Source organism: Micropterus dolomieu, linkage group LG18, assembly GCF_021292245.1.
Source record: "Micropterus dolomieu isolate WLL.071019.BEF.003 ecotype Adirondacks linkage group LG18, ASM2129224v1, whole genome shotgun sequence".
NCBI lineage: Eukaryota > Metazoa > Chordata > Actinopteri > Centrarchiformes > Centrarchidae > Micropterus > Micropterus dolomieu.
The window spans coordinates 2441943-2458109 of record NC_060167.1 but is presented as its reverse complement, the minus strand read 5'-3'; the positions used below and the strand labels follow the sequence as shown (position 1 = coordinate 2458109).

Genomic DNA, 16167 nt, shown 5'->3' with positions numbered 1-16167 from the left:
TTTGCACCTTTGCAAACATTTTCAGCCATTAAAATTAACATCCCAATATCTGCTAAACCGAACACTATCACTTCAGATCAGAGACAGAGTTTCTCACCCTGTACATTTATTTCAGCATGCTTCAGCTGGACGTTTCATGTGTTTAATGTGTGTACATATTTGTGTCTGCTCTCAGTGTGTTGTGGCTGGTTAATTTATACGTCACTGGTTGTTGATCATGATCAGACTGCAGTGATCCGTCAGTTTCTTATCAGCAAGTATAAACTGGAAGGTCCAAACGGGTTCACCAGTCAGATCGTGTCAGAGCTCAAAGTGTGCACCAGCACTACTGGGCCACCAGCTAAAGTGGCAAGGGAACACAGACGTGATTAAGCGTGACTACCGAAGACTTTCTCTGAAAATGAAAATGTTTCCGTTCAGTTACTCTCTGTCAGTTTATGTTTTTATTGAGAGTCTGCTGACCTTTTCTTTTATTGCTGGTTCCACAGTCTGTCAGTGACGTTAAGATCTGTTCCAACAGGATCAGAGTTATTTTTGGGTCCCGGAAATCAATGAGTGTAATAAATGTACCTCAGCACTTGACTCACGTCGCTTTGCTCCACCTGCCTGTAAAACTGTTGCCCTTTTAATTATTTATGTTTACACTCATGCGTTCCCAGTTCCACATGGAGTTTTTATAGCCTTTGATTTAGTTTGGTGATTAACAGTGTTGATACTGGTGGCGAGCTGCTGCATACAACGGCCTTACAGGGATAAATAAAGTTGTGTTGAATTGAAATTAAATTCCTGGAAAGTAAAGCCATTAAACACACTGTAAACTAGTTTAGGTGCTTTGTCAGTTATCTAATGTTCATAAAGAGACATGATTCTTATTACTGTGGAGGAATTCATGTGCTAAACAAGCAGGGAAGAAGAAGTTCTGCAAAGATGTAAATCTCATGTCACACGAGCAGTTCGTATCTGATGGTTTTTAATAACCTGAGAATCATATTTTTAGTCTTGCAGTTGATTGAAATGTTTTTTTGTTGGGTTTGAATGTGTTGTCGTCATATTAAAAATATCTGTCCTCTCTTTTGCTCAGATATCAAAGACTCTCTGATGCAGGCTCTGGCCAGCTACGTCTGTTACCCACAATCCCTCAGGGCAGTGGAGAGGATTCCAGAGGAACAGTGAGTGCTTGTCTTTGTCAGTTTTGTTTTACAGGAGAGACAGATTGTTACTGATGAAATAATTTATTTAAGCGTAATGTGTTTGATATTTTTGACTTGGATTTAGAAAAAAGTAGAAAACAGAAACAGCTCTTTATCTTTATTTATATAGCACTTATCAAAACAAAGTTACAAAGTGCTTCACATAGCAAGCAAAAACAAAACATAGAAACATAAAAAAAAACACAGCAGACATAGAATAAACATACTATAAATAATAAAAATTAAATCAGATGAAATCTACAGATGCAACTACACATTGCAGCGATTCAGACTGCAAGAAGTGTAATTGGTTGCCTTGGTAGCATTTCACATTTCCAGCTTGATTACCTTCTTCTGCCTGGTCGTGCATACCATCTGTGTTTTAGCAGTTTCACTAAAAGTAACTGCTGCATCCATCAGCTCCAACTCCAACAAGACCTGCTCAGTTTCACTGGCCATTGTTTGTAGCAGCCTACACCAACATAGAGGAAGAAGAAACTCAACACAGTGGACCATAGAAACCCCACAGCCAACTGGTGTTTTAGCGACACAGACCCCAATGCTCACGTATAAATGCTCATGTAGCTGATGAAGTCAGGTGCTTATCGACGCTAAAGTATAACCTGACCTTAACACGCCACATTTTATGTTTAATTTATAAAACCTTAGAAGTGTTACGTGTGTCTCGTATCCACATATAAATTACTGCTCAACCAGACGTTTCTAGCAACAGGCTTTATTCACTCTGACAGGGTCAACAACAGTTGGTTATCAGCTAATTCTGGCTTTCCGTCCATCCTTCTGGGTCTAAGCTACAGTGGGTACGCCTCAAGGCTCGATACTTGGTCCTTTTATTATTTCCATGCCTCCTTTAGGTCAGTTTATATGCAGACGATGCACAGATTTATCTAAGCTCTGCAAATCTTTTTTTTTTTGTAGCTCTGCCTTCATCGTAGTATCTTCATCCATGTATTTCCTGTCCAACTAAAAAGGGATAAATGAGATGCCAATCAAAGGTTTTGACATGATTCACATCCTCTTGGACTCATCCTGTAATTTCACTTTCAGAGTCGTGGTTTAGACATAAAATCTATGGTTCCCTCCTGTTTTCTACATGTTCAAAATCTTTCAAAGACTAAAGCGTTTCTGTTGTTCGTCACTTCTTGACAGGACTTGTTTCCAGTCACCGAATTCCAGCTGCAGCTGAAGGGATTGATTATGATTCATCAATTAGCTGATCACAAAGATTTTACTTGATTACTTGTGTATGTTAGAGTAGTTTATTTCCCCCGTCGCTTCCGAATCTCCTCAGATATTTTTCATCCTGTTGTTCTAACTTGTAGACTCAAACACCAAGTAAGTGCATTTGCTGACTCACCTGAGATCATTTCCTTTATTAAATCACCTTTAAAAAGTGTTGTTTTGTAAATAATGTATAATTTTTATAAACAGGGGTGTGACAATAAATCAAAATGGCTATATATCGTTGGACATTTTTCCATGATACTGTATCAATATTCCAGACCGTCATATCGATACATAATATTAAAAAATAGCGCTTCAACGGTTAGATTAATGGGAATCTCCATTAATGTACTAATGATGATTGGCATCGCGATAACACAAACTTAACATAAACTACACATTTTGCCTCACATGCTGAACATCCTGAGTGACATACTGTGCTCCCTTTTGAAATAAAACAGGGCTGCTAACTTCACTGTCTTGATCTGCTACTGTACTTCTTCTGCACTCCACACAGACCAGCTACAGCAACCCCAAAGGGTCTAAACTCAAACCCAATATTCCCAGTAGTCTAAAAATGCAGCTATCAGTAAGAAGAGAAAGGGCAGCACAATGCTGTGTCACTGAACAGTTATTAATATAATGTGATGTACAAATTAGACTTAGGTGGTACACAGCAATTTGTATTTGCAGTAAAAAATTCAGTGAATTTGCATTTTATGTGCCTTATATAAACAAATGTTTTGATAATAATTTTTTATAGTTGCTCTGTTTTATTTACAGCCAGCCGATTTTTGCTGTTTTCTAATGCGGCATTCAGACCATCTGCGAATTTTCTCCTCGCGACGCTTTCCTCACATGAGTACATTCGCTGCAAGTGTTCACACACAGCGTGAGAAGGTGATTTTAACGTGAATAAACACAACTCGCCATTACTACAGCTGTATGAACCTAAAGTAAACATTTTGCTGCGATTAAATAGCAATAAACGGATTAAACTGATGCCAAAATAACTACAGCATGATGCAGATTTGTTAAACATATGAATTCATGCTTTGTCAGGTCTGTCACTTGGTCACAGTAAAGTGACAGCTGGAATAAAGTTACATACACATGTTTTCTGAACTCACCAGGTAGTTCAACCTCCTCGCTTTCTTTTCTCCAAGTAATGTCCAGTTTTTGTCCGTTTTTTTACATAAATATGAAGTCGTAGTCCGACAGAGCTAACGACGCTAACAACAATACTGGTACCGATGTGCACGGAAGCTGCTGAGAAGCTCGAGTGAAGATAAATCAACGTTGAAATCCCAAAAACTAGAGTAAAAAGCTAATTTAATAAAAGCAGTTAACTCCGAGCTCCTCCCACGAGCAAACGGCGTAGTTGTCAGAGCAGGATCCGACCGACTACGGGTGTTTATTTGTCCAAAAGCTGCAGCGCTGCTCCCTGCTCCTCTCCCCCAAGTTTAGCAGCTTTCAGCCAGCCAGCAGATTTTCAATCCTCCGTTCTGCCCGGCCCTCTCCACACATCGCTCTGAAGCCGTCGGTGATGTACGGACAATCTCAACAATGATAGGCTATTCTTCGCATTGCCTTCGCGTCGCCGGCCCTGCCCCCTTCGCCTGACAGGAAATCGTGGCTCTACTCGTCTTGGCATTGACTTTGTATGTAAACTCACGGCCCCGAACGCTCCCTTCGCTTTTGGTCTGAAAGCACCACCGCCAACACCACCAACAGTTTCGATTTGCAACAAATAAATAGTAAACTTTTTCACGGGCATTTTGTATTAATAGTTAGACAGATATCGCGATGTATCACTTTAGGATTGTCAAGCGATATATCGATTATCGCAGATTTGCTGTACTGTACTATATTATCGTGTGCTGTGTATTGTGATGTACCCTGCCATTCCCAACCCTAATTATAACACAAAAATGTCTGTTTGTGTTCTGTGTTTTTTGTCCTGTTGTAAAGCAATTTGTAACTGTTCCATAAAAACAGCTTTTTATTGTCGCTACCATTAGTAAAACTTTCTTCCCATTAATTTAGATAATCACGTATTATTGGACAACACATTGCTCCCATCCCAAAGGACACTTTCCCATTGAAACAATTCTCCTGATTGAATCAGATTGAGCTGAAACAATCCTGAACAATGAGACATCTGGTTTGTTTTAATTCCCGAACTTGGTCTCACATCAGTTACCTTTTTCAGTAATGCACTTAATGTTATTAGACGCCATGTTTAAAGGACACGATGGCCAAGATTAGTCAAAGTTTTATAGATGTTGCATTTGAATCCATTTTTGGGCAGCTTCCTTCTCTCAGGAGTTTCATTAGGTTTTAACACAATATACGCACAGAACAGGAAGTCAGGGAGTTCCAGCATGAATTGAAATATGAGCCTGAGCTCAGAGAAACACATCTGTGCTATAATGTGGAAGCTCTTTCAGAAAGTTCAGCAGCTGAAGGTGAAAACAGACATGCAGACAGCAGTCATATTATGTTATTTTCCACAACCACAAAGCCCAAATATATAAATATATGTAATTAATTCACTAGAGTACAGAGGCAGCAGGGTGTTGCTCACAGTAAAAGAATAAACAGGGGATGGACTGAACCTGTCTGTGTGATTTCAGACGTGTTGCCATGATGAGGAATCTGCTGGCTCCGTATGAACAGAGACCCTGGGCTCAGACCAACTGGATACTGGTCAGACTGTGGAGGGTGAGCACACACACACACACACATAATCATGCTAAGAGCAACAAATGGATTTATAACAAATCGATGCTGCTCTCACACGATAACTGCTCGACCAGCGTCCTGTGTTTCCCCACTCAGACTTCAGACTTTCCTTTCAGATCACGTCCCGCAAATAAAAACAGCTTTCTAGCTTCTGGGAGAGTTTTACCAATATAAAACCTTTGAGAATCAAATATCTATAAGAAGTAATAACAGAGAGAATCTGCAGCTGGAGGTGTCCAGTCAGCAGGTTTGCAGACCACTGTGGAGATCTGTGAGGGGCGGGTATTTTTGAGCAGCACTGTGAGTGACCACTGGGGGAAACTGGCTAAGTGACGGTGCTGGAGCGGACATATGGATATACAAGATAATGAACGTATTCATTACTAAGATATCACTGGATCACAGACATCTTAGTGGCAAACAAAAGGGGTCTGAAATAGAACAGCAATTAATGATAGCCGTGGAGACAGCTGTATGAGCAAATTGTGCCTAATTGTAATTGTAACACATCACCAGAATGAAAGAACAAATAATAGCCAAAACAACTGGTAAACTTGTTGGCCTGTTTCTATGTGACGTTACCTTTACTTTTCTTAAAGATCTGGTATTATGCTTTTTGGCTTTTTCCCTCTCCTTTATTGAGTTATATAATTTTTTTTGTGCATGTTAAAGGTTTGCAAAGTCCAGCCCAAAGGGAGTTCCCATCTCCCACAGAAAACTCTGCTCTGAACTGCCTGAAAACAGCTTGTTTGTAGTCCAGCCTTTACTTCCCTTTCTTGTGACGTCACAGTAAAAATACGTGTCATAACTGCAGCCCACAGCTCTCCTCTCCCTTCCGAACACTAGCTACCCTCCAGGCAGTCAGTGGACAGAAAGTTGTTCCTGTGATGTAGAGACAGAGCTCAGTTAAAACTTTATGGATACAGATTAATAACTCACCGCTTTGAAACTCTCGCTCCAGTCCGTGTTGCCGAGCCGGTCGGCAACACGTACGGCTGAACCCGAGCTGTTTACCGGCTTCTCGCTGACCCGCCCTTCTCTGCTTCTGATTGGCTAGTAGTCCTTAACTAGGAACTGAGCATGTGCAACTCCCAACAAAGATCATTTAGAGACAAGATGCATCACTCCATAGCTAAAACGAAGCCTTCAACACAGGGTGGAAAGAGGAGCTGCAGCAATGTGCAGTATGACAAAAATGTGGTGTTTTTTGAAAATTAAACCATGTAAACCTGTTCTGGTAGAACCTTTAAATGAGCAGAATACCATCTCTTTAAAAAACATCAACAAGGCTCTTCTCCATTACTGGGAGAGCCTGGCTGCTGCTACCATGGCTGGAGCCCCAGTAAATTGGTCCTATCAACGCAGCAGTATATAAAGCATTTACATTTATTTTGTTTATTAGCTGACGCTTTTATCCTTTCCGACTTACAATTGCTACATGTCAGAGGTCGCACGCCTCTGGAGCAACTAGACTAAGTGTCTTGCTCAGGGACACAATGGTGGATGGGTCACAGGTCTCTCACACCAAAGGCAGGCATCTTATCCATTGCGCCATCACCACCCCAGTTAAAATGAGCTCCACCTTTACCAGCTGCAACGTGATAAACACTTTCATGCTTTTATAATTATAATCCAAAAATACAGTATCTTACAAAAGTGAGTACACCCCTCACATTTTTGTAAATATTTGATTATATTTATGTTATTTTGAGGGGACAGCAAAGTTGTCAGTGAGTAGTGTGTGTACAGTTATACAAGCTGTACACTCACTACTTTACATTGTAGCAAAGTGTCATTTCTTTAGTGTTGTCACATGACAGGATATAATCAACTATTTACAAAAAAAGTGAGGGGTGTACTCACCTTTGTGACATACTGAATATATAATTCTGCATAATTTGTACTTTTACTTGTGGTTAGTATATTTGATGCTAATATTTTTACGTTTTTCAGGGCTGTGGTTTTGGCTACAGATACACTCGCCTTCCTCACCTCCTGAAAACCAAACCAGAGGACGCCAACCTTCCCAGTCTGCAGAGTAGGTGTTCTCTCTCTCTGTTTTTATTTATTCATGTTTGGGCTGTGTGTGTTTTCTCCCTGACTGTTTCCTCCGTCAGTCATTCTGTTTGTGGGCAGCGGGGAGGCTTAATCTGCCGTCAGTGGGAATGTGAATGAGTGTTGTTTGTTGGTGTTGGCTCTGTGGTGCACCGGTGAGCAGTCCAGGGTGTCTCCAGACTTCTTCTGTTCCTGGGATCATTTCCAGCCTTTCAAACAACCCTAAAAAGAATTAAGCTGAAATGAATAAATCAATATTTTCTTCCCTTCAGTGCCTGTTCCCGCTGTCACTTTCTCATGCAGTTTGTCGGTTTCTGACTCTCTGGCTTTTGTCTTTTGAGTTGCTTTTGTTTTTCTTTTCATGGATTTCCATAAATAAATTGAGGCCTTGACTGCCTGTCTGCAGCAGGTTTATTTTTACTACATTTCTGTTTGATTTACGGCTTTAATTATCTGTGTGTGTGTGTTTGTGACACACACTTCAATCAGCCCCTGGTGTTTTCTCACCATAATTTTGTCTCCCTCTGAAGAATGAAATAAAATCACAGCAGCAATGACTAATATGTGTTTTTTTTTTTTTCTATTTTCTAGTTTCTACACTACTTGTCAATGTTGATGAGGAAAAGTGGAATATGTGGACAGTTTATTTTGGTGTAGAAAACCGAGTGATTACAGATCATTTATTATCAAGCTGATTACACAATACACTGATTACAGTTATAATTTCAGCATATAATTGCTGAAAAAGATTGGAATACTCTTACAGATACAATCATTTATTTTTGTAATTAGAAAGCAATTTTTCTTGTTTTTTCCACATACAAAACAGGGTGAACAAAACAATCATACATAAAACAATCATAAAACTATGTATCTCTTAGTTTAATTGTTACACAAATCTTAGCGTAAAAACAAAAAAAAACACCTTTTCACCAGGCTCATGCGGCTGTTTTTAGGATTTTGTCTAGATAAAAGCAAACCAGATATAACACGTTAATCAATATAGTAAGCCTAAACCCCTCCCTTCTCCTTCCACCCCATGGGACCTTATTGTGGAAAAAATATGTATGGTAGTCAACGGCGAGAGAAAGTTGCAGTTTATGATAAAACATTTTAAGTATAAGATTGTAAAAATACGTAATTAGAAAGACCACAGACCCAGAAAGTCGCGTCTGTGACATCAGAACCTTTTCTCTCTATAACTGAAGCTAATGCTACTGAAGCTAACGTCAAAGAGCTTACATGTGTGAGAAATTGTGATGAAAGGACCATGAGACATTGGATTAAACACATCAGGGGAGATACATCTGTGCATGTAACATAAGCTAAGTTACCTAGCTAGTAGCAAGCAAGCAATAAAGTTAGCTTAGCATTACAGTGCTAACATGTTGGTGACGAGAGCTCATTGAACGGTTTCATACTAAACTAAATGTAACTTTACTGTTTTACAACAAACTGTGACTTTCTTGACTTAAATTATCTTTTAAACTGACAAACATCATGTGTGTAATTCGGGGCTCATGTCGAAAAGGATAGAACAAATAAGTTGTCTCTCGCTGTTCACTACATACATACTTTTTCTAAAAACGTTCCCATGTGGCAGATGTGAAAGGGAGGGACTCTTTACTTGCTCCCTCTTGGTTATATTCTTTGCCATCATGGCAACTTATTTCATTTTTATGCTGATGACGTGCAGCTTTACCTTCCAATAAAAGGCCCCTGAGCTTATAATCCTTAAAGGTCCTTTAAAGCTGTCTAATTTACATGTTTTATCTAACACATGTAAAAACGCAATATTGTGGTTTACAGAGCGGTGAGGTCACTATCTTTCAACCTATCAGAGCTCAGATGTCTTGTCCTCATAGGGTCACTGCATCCTCTGAAACTCAGGAGACTCTACATGAGATTTAAACTTCATCGTTTTGAGTTATTGGAAGACATATTTTTTCTTTCCTCCTGCTTCCAGTCTTCGTGCTAAGCTAGGCTAACCATTTTATTTATTTGTGTAGCACATTTCAACAACAAGGTACCATGCCCTTGAACTGTCTGTATTGTAAACACAAGCCATGTTTCCATCCAATTGTCATGCAAATTTTAAGCGTGCTTTTGAAATGGCTGTAATAAACAAGACGTATGGGTTCCAAACCAGAAACAAAACCAGTCGCATGAACATGAGGGCCATTGATCTTGTGAGAGAGAGGTCCTCAGAAATGTGTTTCAAGTGGGCAAACTGCTACCCGCCATGTCTCCGCATGTTATGGGAATCCGGTGTTATGCCGAGTTTTGCATGCACCTCCAAATAATGCTTTTAAACGCTATAATATCCTTTGTGGGGATCATCAATGGGATAAATGATTCTAAGTATGTAGCCTATTCTATGAACGTTTAGAGTCGTTAATATTTTATTACACTCAGGAGAAGTAGAATTCATTGAAATTCAGCAAAAATGTGCGGCGATTACCCCGTTTGATCAGTGTGCAAAGCAAAGGATCTGAAAAGGACCTTTAAGAGGTGAATCCATAATTTGACTACCTGCCTAGATTTGCAACCACCTCTTTTCTCTGGACAAATGAGCGTTACCAGCCGCGAGGTGCATAAAATTCTCGCAGGTATGCAGAACTCGCACAACCGATCATGACGCCAACAGCAGAAACAGCTGATCAGACGTGAGTTACAAGTTTGCTACGTCAGAACTTATTCGGAAAAAGTGTTTCCATCTCCCATTTAGCGCATTTACTCTTTCAACAAAGACAAAAACCACCTCAAGCGAGCGTAAAAACTTTTTTTTGCGAAATTAAGGAATTTTTTTCCATAAACCTTTTCTAATGCGATACTTCAAAATGCTCATTAAAAAACGTTGATGGAAACACGGCTACAAAGATGATAGAGATATAAACAGACTTCTGACTTTGTAAAAGCAAGCAAATAATATTCCTTTTAATAATTAACTGTAGTGTTAAGCATGCTTTGCCGTGTAATTGTCCTCTTTGTTTCAAAGCTTTCTCTGCCCCTCTTTATTTTTCTCCACTTAATTGTGATTTTCTGCTTCCTGCATGATAATTGACTTTCATCTGTGTGCCTTCTCATTTGCATGCCTTTCAGGGGATCTTTCCATTGCTAGTTTCCAAAGTAAGTTATTTTCCATCGCTCCAGTTTTTGTTAGGTTGTCACTGTCTTCATTTTTTCTTGTTACTGTCGCCTTTGTTTCAGCGCACCGTGTCACCTGAAGCTCTTCAATCTGATTAGTTAGAAGATGCAGTGAATTTTCTGGACCAGTGATCCCTAATAGTGAATGTTAAGATGTGACATCTCATTATCTACAGACAGTGTGTTTGGTTTTAGCTTACAGAATGTGCCCTTTCTCTCTTTTAAAACAGCTCATATGTACAGTAGATAAGGAATTAGTTGTTATGTTACTATGAACTCCTGCTAAACATTAGCTAACATTAGCCAGTAATGATAAGTTTGACTGAAGAACGGAGTCAAACTTTTAATTTTTAAATAGACGAATGTGTCATTTCTCCTTTCAAAAGTTTCATAATGTCCCTTTAAGTCAAAGCAGAAAAACTCCAACTTATAAATACTGCAGTAAGATAAAAGTCCTGCGTGGAAAATACCACTTAAGTAAAGGTACCAGAATCAGAAAGAGCTCCACTGCCAAGTAGTATTTTACACATACAAGGAATTTGCTATTGTGATTAGGTGCCAGGCATAAACATGAACTTACAGTTGGCATAAATAGATGTAAAAAAATATATAATCATGGAATATAAAGATACAAGAATAGTAGAGCTATGTGTAAAGAACAAACAAAGTGGCAGTAATTTACATGTGCATTTGTTTGTACGCTAAACTTATTTTTATTTTTGATAGTTTAAGTAATATTTCTGAGTCCCATGTTCCTGTTTGTGGTGGAGCTAGTTTTAACTATTTCATACACAGCTCGTTTCAACTGCTTTGCAAATGGTTCGCTAGTTTAATCTGTCACAGTTGTCATTCGTTCTTAATGTAAATTCCTTGACTGTGAAGTAACAGAGATGCTTTCAAATAAATGTAGTGGAGTATAAAGTACCTCAGAGTGATACTGTACCACAGTACCAGTTCTGGTCTTCTGCAGTAGTCTGACCTCTGCAGTATCTTCAGGATGATAAACAGTCTTTCATGCTTCAGAGCAGATGGAGAGATTTTATCCTTTCGGGACGAGGACAGAGAGGAGGAAGAGGGATTATTAGACTTAATGAACACTTGACTCCACAGTGTTCCCATCGCGTCTCCCTCCGGAGGCTGGAGAGCTTCCCCTCATGTCTTCCTCCTCCTCTTCATCCTCTTCGTCCTCTTTTCCTCTGTGTGTTCATTTTTTCATTCCTGATTTGCCCTTCCTCCTCCTCTATCCCTCTCGCATCCTTTTCCCCTCTCCTTTTTTCCTTTTATTTTCCTGGATTTCCTGAATTGTCTATAAATCATAAATATAGGTATTATTTTAAAGTCCTCACCAGATATAGTCTCTCCTCAGTTGTTTATCCATTGTCTCTCTACTCCTACCTACACTGTAGGACTTTACTATCTGCTCTTATCCTGGTCCTCCCTGCTTCTTACCTTGACTCGTCGCATCTGTCTTTATTTATTTATTGGTGTCGTTATCAGGAACAGAGCATATCAATAAACCTTGTTGTAAAGAGTTAAACCATCTGTAGTCCAGGACAGACGCTACAGAGTCACTATACAAACAGAATGTAAGAGTAAATGGTTATTGACATCATTTATAATCGTGCAGAACAAGTAAAAATTTATGAAAAGAAAAACGGCATGTTCATCATACAGGACAAAATAATCCTACAAGCTCAGGTAATATTTAAAACATGCAACACAGAGAGGCTCAAAATACAAGACAATGGGGGACATTCATGTTGATATGGACTCAAAAATATGTTGTGCAGCATTATCACACACAGACGCATAAATCAGTCACAAAGCCACAAGTAAAGTACATGCGGACAGGTACGTGAGGACAGACAGGTGGTGGCAGCAGACAGACAGACACATTTATCTGCAATGGGAGTTGTTTTTCAGGGCGAGGCCTTAACTACATCGTTTACAGTGTGACTACACCCAGAAAAGATCAAATCAAGCCGCCTGGCAGAAGCTGATGTTGTTGAAATGCACAATATTGAATATAAAATAGTCTGTGAGCTCATGATGTTATCGCCACACTGATCGGAGTTAATCCGCCAGCTAAAGCCAGCCGCTTCAATAACCAGGAGGTTTGGAGGCAGCTGTTTATGTTAACAAGCCTTCAGCCAAACAGAAAGGAGGGTTATTCCTCTTGTGTGGCAGTAAACACAACACATGGCCTTTAGATACCTGTGCTGTTTCCATTCAGGGCTGATGGACCAGAACGTTAACTCGTCTAAGCTTCTTTGGGAGCTGCAGATCTACTGCTCCTCTGCGAGGTGACACGCTGTTAAAATAACTGCTTCCACTGTTTGTTTACCTGTCTCCTCCCCGTCGTCCGATTGGTTTAGAGCCGTGCCCGTCGTTGCTGCTGCAGAGGCACATGGCGGAGCTGCTGAGCATGGACAAGGACATGGCCGCCTCCTTCCTCAACAGCGTCCTGAACCAGCTCAACTGGGCCTTCTCCGAGTTCATCGGCATGATCCAGGAGGTAAGAGAACACGGACCACCAGCAGAGCATCACGTAGGCCCGATCGTCACATTTCACATTACCCATAATTCAGCCCGATGTGCTTAATATTCGTGGAAACAGCAGGAACTCCACTAGAAAATAAAGTCCTGCGGGTTTGAGGAGGTTTGTTTTGAGGAATATACCCGGCTGAAGAGAGCTGTTTTGTCATTTATCTTTTACTAAAACAAAAAGAAAATAAGGAGGTGTGAAGTAGAACCGGGCGGCGGGGACTGCTGAACGATCAGCAGGACAGACACATCAGCAAACATGCAGAAGTGTCTCATAATTATTATGATATAGCAACACAGCTGATGAGTGCAGCTCTACGTGGCAGCTGAAAGGTTAAGTTCTCTTTTCCGACTTTCACTTCAGCTCCTGAATGCACCACCAGGAAGGATTCACAGAGCCAGTTTAACACCATTAAAACTCTAACATGAAGTAACAGACAGCAGTGCAGACGTGATGTTTATCACGATGCCTCAGTTTCATCCAGACTTCATCAATCACAGTGTGAAAATAAGAGCAGGTGCTAAAAATAGTTTGTTTCTCCCTTTATAAGATTATTTTGGGTTTTAGATAAATCCTCAGTAATATAATCATCCGACTTAGCACCACTTAGTGTTCTAATTGATCATATTCCTGAGGGAATATCTGGTATTTTCAGCACAGCAGCGCTATTTGTTCTCTCTGTGATGCACTTAGCATTTCACTCCACATGATCTGCTATAAGAGCATCATTGTGTTTCATTTCTGAGACTTTTTAGCCTCATTAGCAGCGTGTCTCTCTTCACTTTGCTCCACACTGAAACATCTCAGCAGCTGTTGGTTGAAATGTGCTTCAGACCTTCACGCCCCCCTCAGGGTGAACTGTAATAACTTTCTATGATCCTCTGACTTTTCATCCATGCTGAACTAAGACTAACAGATCGTGTGCAGCCTCACAGAGCCGCTAGCATGACTGGAGACGCCCCAGTCTGCTTTAATAATACATTCTATTTATGGAGCTCTTCTTTCACACAGAGGTTACATAATACTTTACAACATAAACCCAAAACAACCACACAGTGCAATGAAATATAAAATACAGCAGGAATAACAACAAGGATACCTCAAGATAAAACACAGTTGTTGTTTTTTTTAAAGGTACTTTAAGGTGGTGTTGCTGAGAAGGTGTGGCATCATTGTGTATACAGTTAATTTAACTACAGAACAAACATGTTTTGTCAGCAGGTAAAATTAGTCTGAATGCCGGTACGATTAATAATTTTCTTACAGCTCTGTAGGAATACAGGAAGCTGCTTCGCTCGGCCCGTTAACAGGCAGAAATCAGGGTTTTAACAATCCCAGTGAAGCTGCAATGTGTCATGCGAGGCGTTTCAGAGTGAAATAATAAGATCACTGAGTGTCAGCGGCTTCGTTATGTTGAACTGGTTTTATTTTGTGATGTGTTAACATTCATCTGAAATTTAATCCTAAGTAAGTATAAAAGTGTTGAGCTTTACAATCCAGCTGTTTAAATTCTTTAACTAACAGAAAATGAAGGTGTGTTGACGTACCTTTCTGCTTTCCTGGTTTTTCATCTTCTGCTTTGCTTCTGTCCACTTTCAGATCCAGCAGGCTGCAGAGCGTCCAGAGAGAAACTTTGTGGACACTCGTCAGCTGAAGGTAATCACACAAGCTCTCCAATCAGCCTTTTCCTGTGACATTTCCTGCGATTATTTGTGTTTACTCACGAGACTAAACACGACCCGTGATTATTTACTGCAGTGGTATCAATGAATGACCCCAAATGATCCAAATGATCAAAATGATGCCGAAATAACCAGTTCATGCTTCGTCAGGTCTGTCTGCGAGATGAAACAACTTTCAATATGCTGATCGGGGCTCTGATGTGCTAACTTGTTTAATTTGAAGCAGTGATAGCTGGAATCAAGTAACACACACGCGTATGTTTCAGGTAGTTCAACTTCCTCGCTCACTTTTCTTTCCAGTCTCCAAAATGATGAATCAATTAATCAGAAAACAAAACTGAGCCCACATTTCTTTCGCTAATGATGGTTTTGCACAGATCCTCCAGCCTGTTGGATTGAAAAGTGCTGCTGTAAACTCAAATGAATGACTTGTATCGTAGCTATGTGTGTCTGCAGGCTCACCTGCTGCAGAGTCAGCCGCTCCGCTCACTCGTGTTGTAAAACCTTGTTCCAGGTTTGCGCCACCTGCTTCGACCTGTCGGTCAGCCTGCTGCGAGTGCTGGAGATGACGGTCACTCTGGTACCGGAGATCTTCCTGGACTGGTCCCGTCCCTCTGCAGAGCTGCTGCTCAGACGACTGGCTCAGGTAATTCACACAAACGTCCGAGTGCTTCACAGAGTGGCTGCTTTCGTTTGGTGGATTTCTCTTGTTTGCCAGCTTCCAATTCAGTGAGGTTATGTTTAAAAAGAACTAGTTTGCACGACGTTTCGTGCTTCTATCTCTCAGAACGTCCATACTGTAAGGCGGAGGCCTGAGATCGTTTAAATATGGAGATAACGGCGCACATCTTTAGTCTCTCCTGGAGACATTCGTAGTGTGACAGACCTCAGTAGGGCTGTACAAAACAGTCATTTTTCAAATTGAGTAATCTAACGACCGATTTTGTGTATTCTAAAGAAAACAAAATGCTGCCTATTACTCGATTAACATAAAAAACGTGTCGAATCAATACATCGATATTTTATTCAATCATCCTAATGAAGCACATTAGAGTAATGACAATAGCAGCAGATCATAAAATTAATCAAATTTCCACGTCACTGATAATAACAGAAACGGACATTAATTAGGCTACTTTACTCCCCGTGCTCATAACGCGCCGTGCTCGTGTGGAGACGTGCTGCGCGAGTGTCCGTCTAAAATACTCTCAAACTTCAGGCGCGGTCGAAGGCGCGGTCTTGTAGCTGCAGCTTGTCCGGGGGAATCCCACCAACACCGGATGCAGCGACGCTTTGAGTCGCCGTGTTTACGTAACCGATTACGTCGATGAATCGCCCCCCCCAGCACTAGACTTCAGCTGTTCACGTGAGAAGTGACAGTCAAGTAAAGACTGAGAAAGAGGTCTGAGAGAGAAGTTCAAACCCTGACACCTACGTCGCCTCCATGCGGCTGATCAGCGGAAAGTTTATGAAAGTGTTGCTGTGACGTATTCTGCCACAGACACGTGCAGTCAGGCTGCGGTGGTTAGAGAAGTGAGCTCGTGACCAGTTCCAGTCA

At 40.6% G+C, this 16167-nt stretch overlaps 1 protein-coding gene across 1 annotated transcript in view; it reads left to right on the top strand.

Annotated features, from left to right (window-relative positions):
- The window catches only part of LOC123956638 (E3 ubiquitin-protein ligase RNF123-like), a 160751-nt gene that overhangs the window by 40340 nt on the left and 104244 nt on the right, over positions 1–16167 (top strand). The window contains exons 25-30 of the mRNA XM_046028981.1: positions 1082–1169; positions 5072–5159; positions 7134–7218; positions 12758–12897; positions 14527–14583; positions 15124–15255. Coding sequence (XP_045884937.1) covers positions 1082–1169; positions 5072–5159; positions 7134–7218; positions 12758–12897; positions 14527–14583; positions 15124–15255 — 590 coding nt within the window. The remainder of the gene's footprint in view (positions 1–1081; positions 1170–5071; positions 5160–7133; positions 7219–12757; positions 12898–14526; positions 14584–15123; positions 15256–16167) is intronic.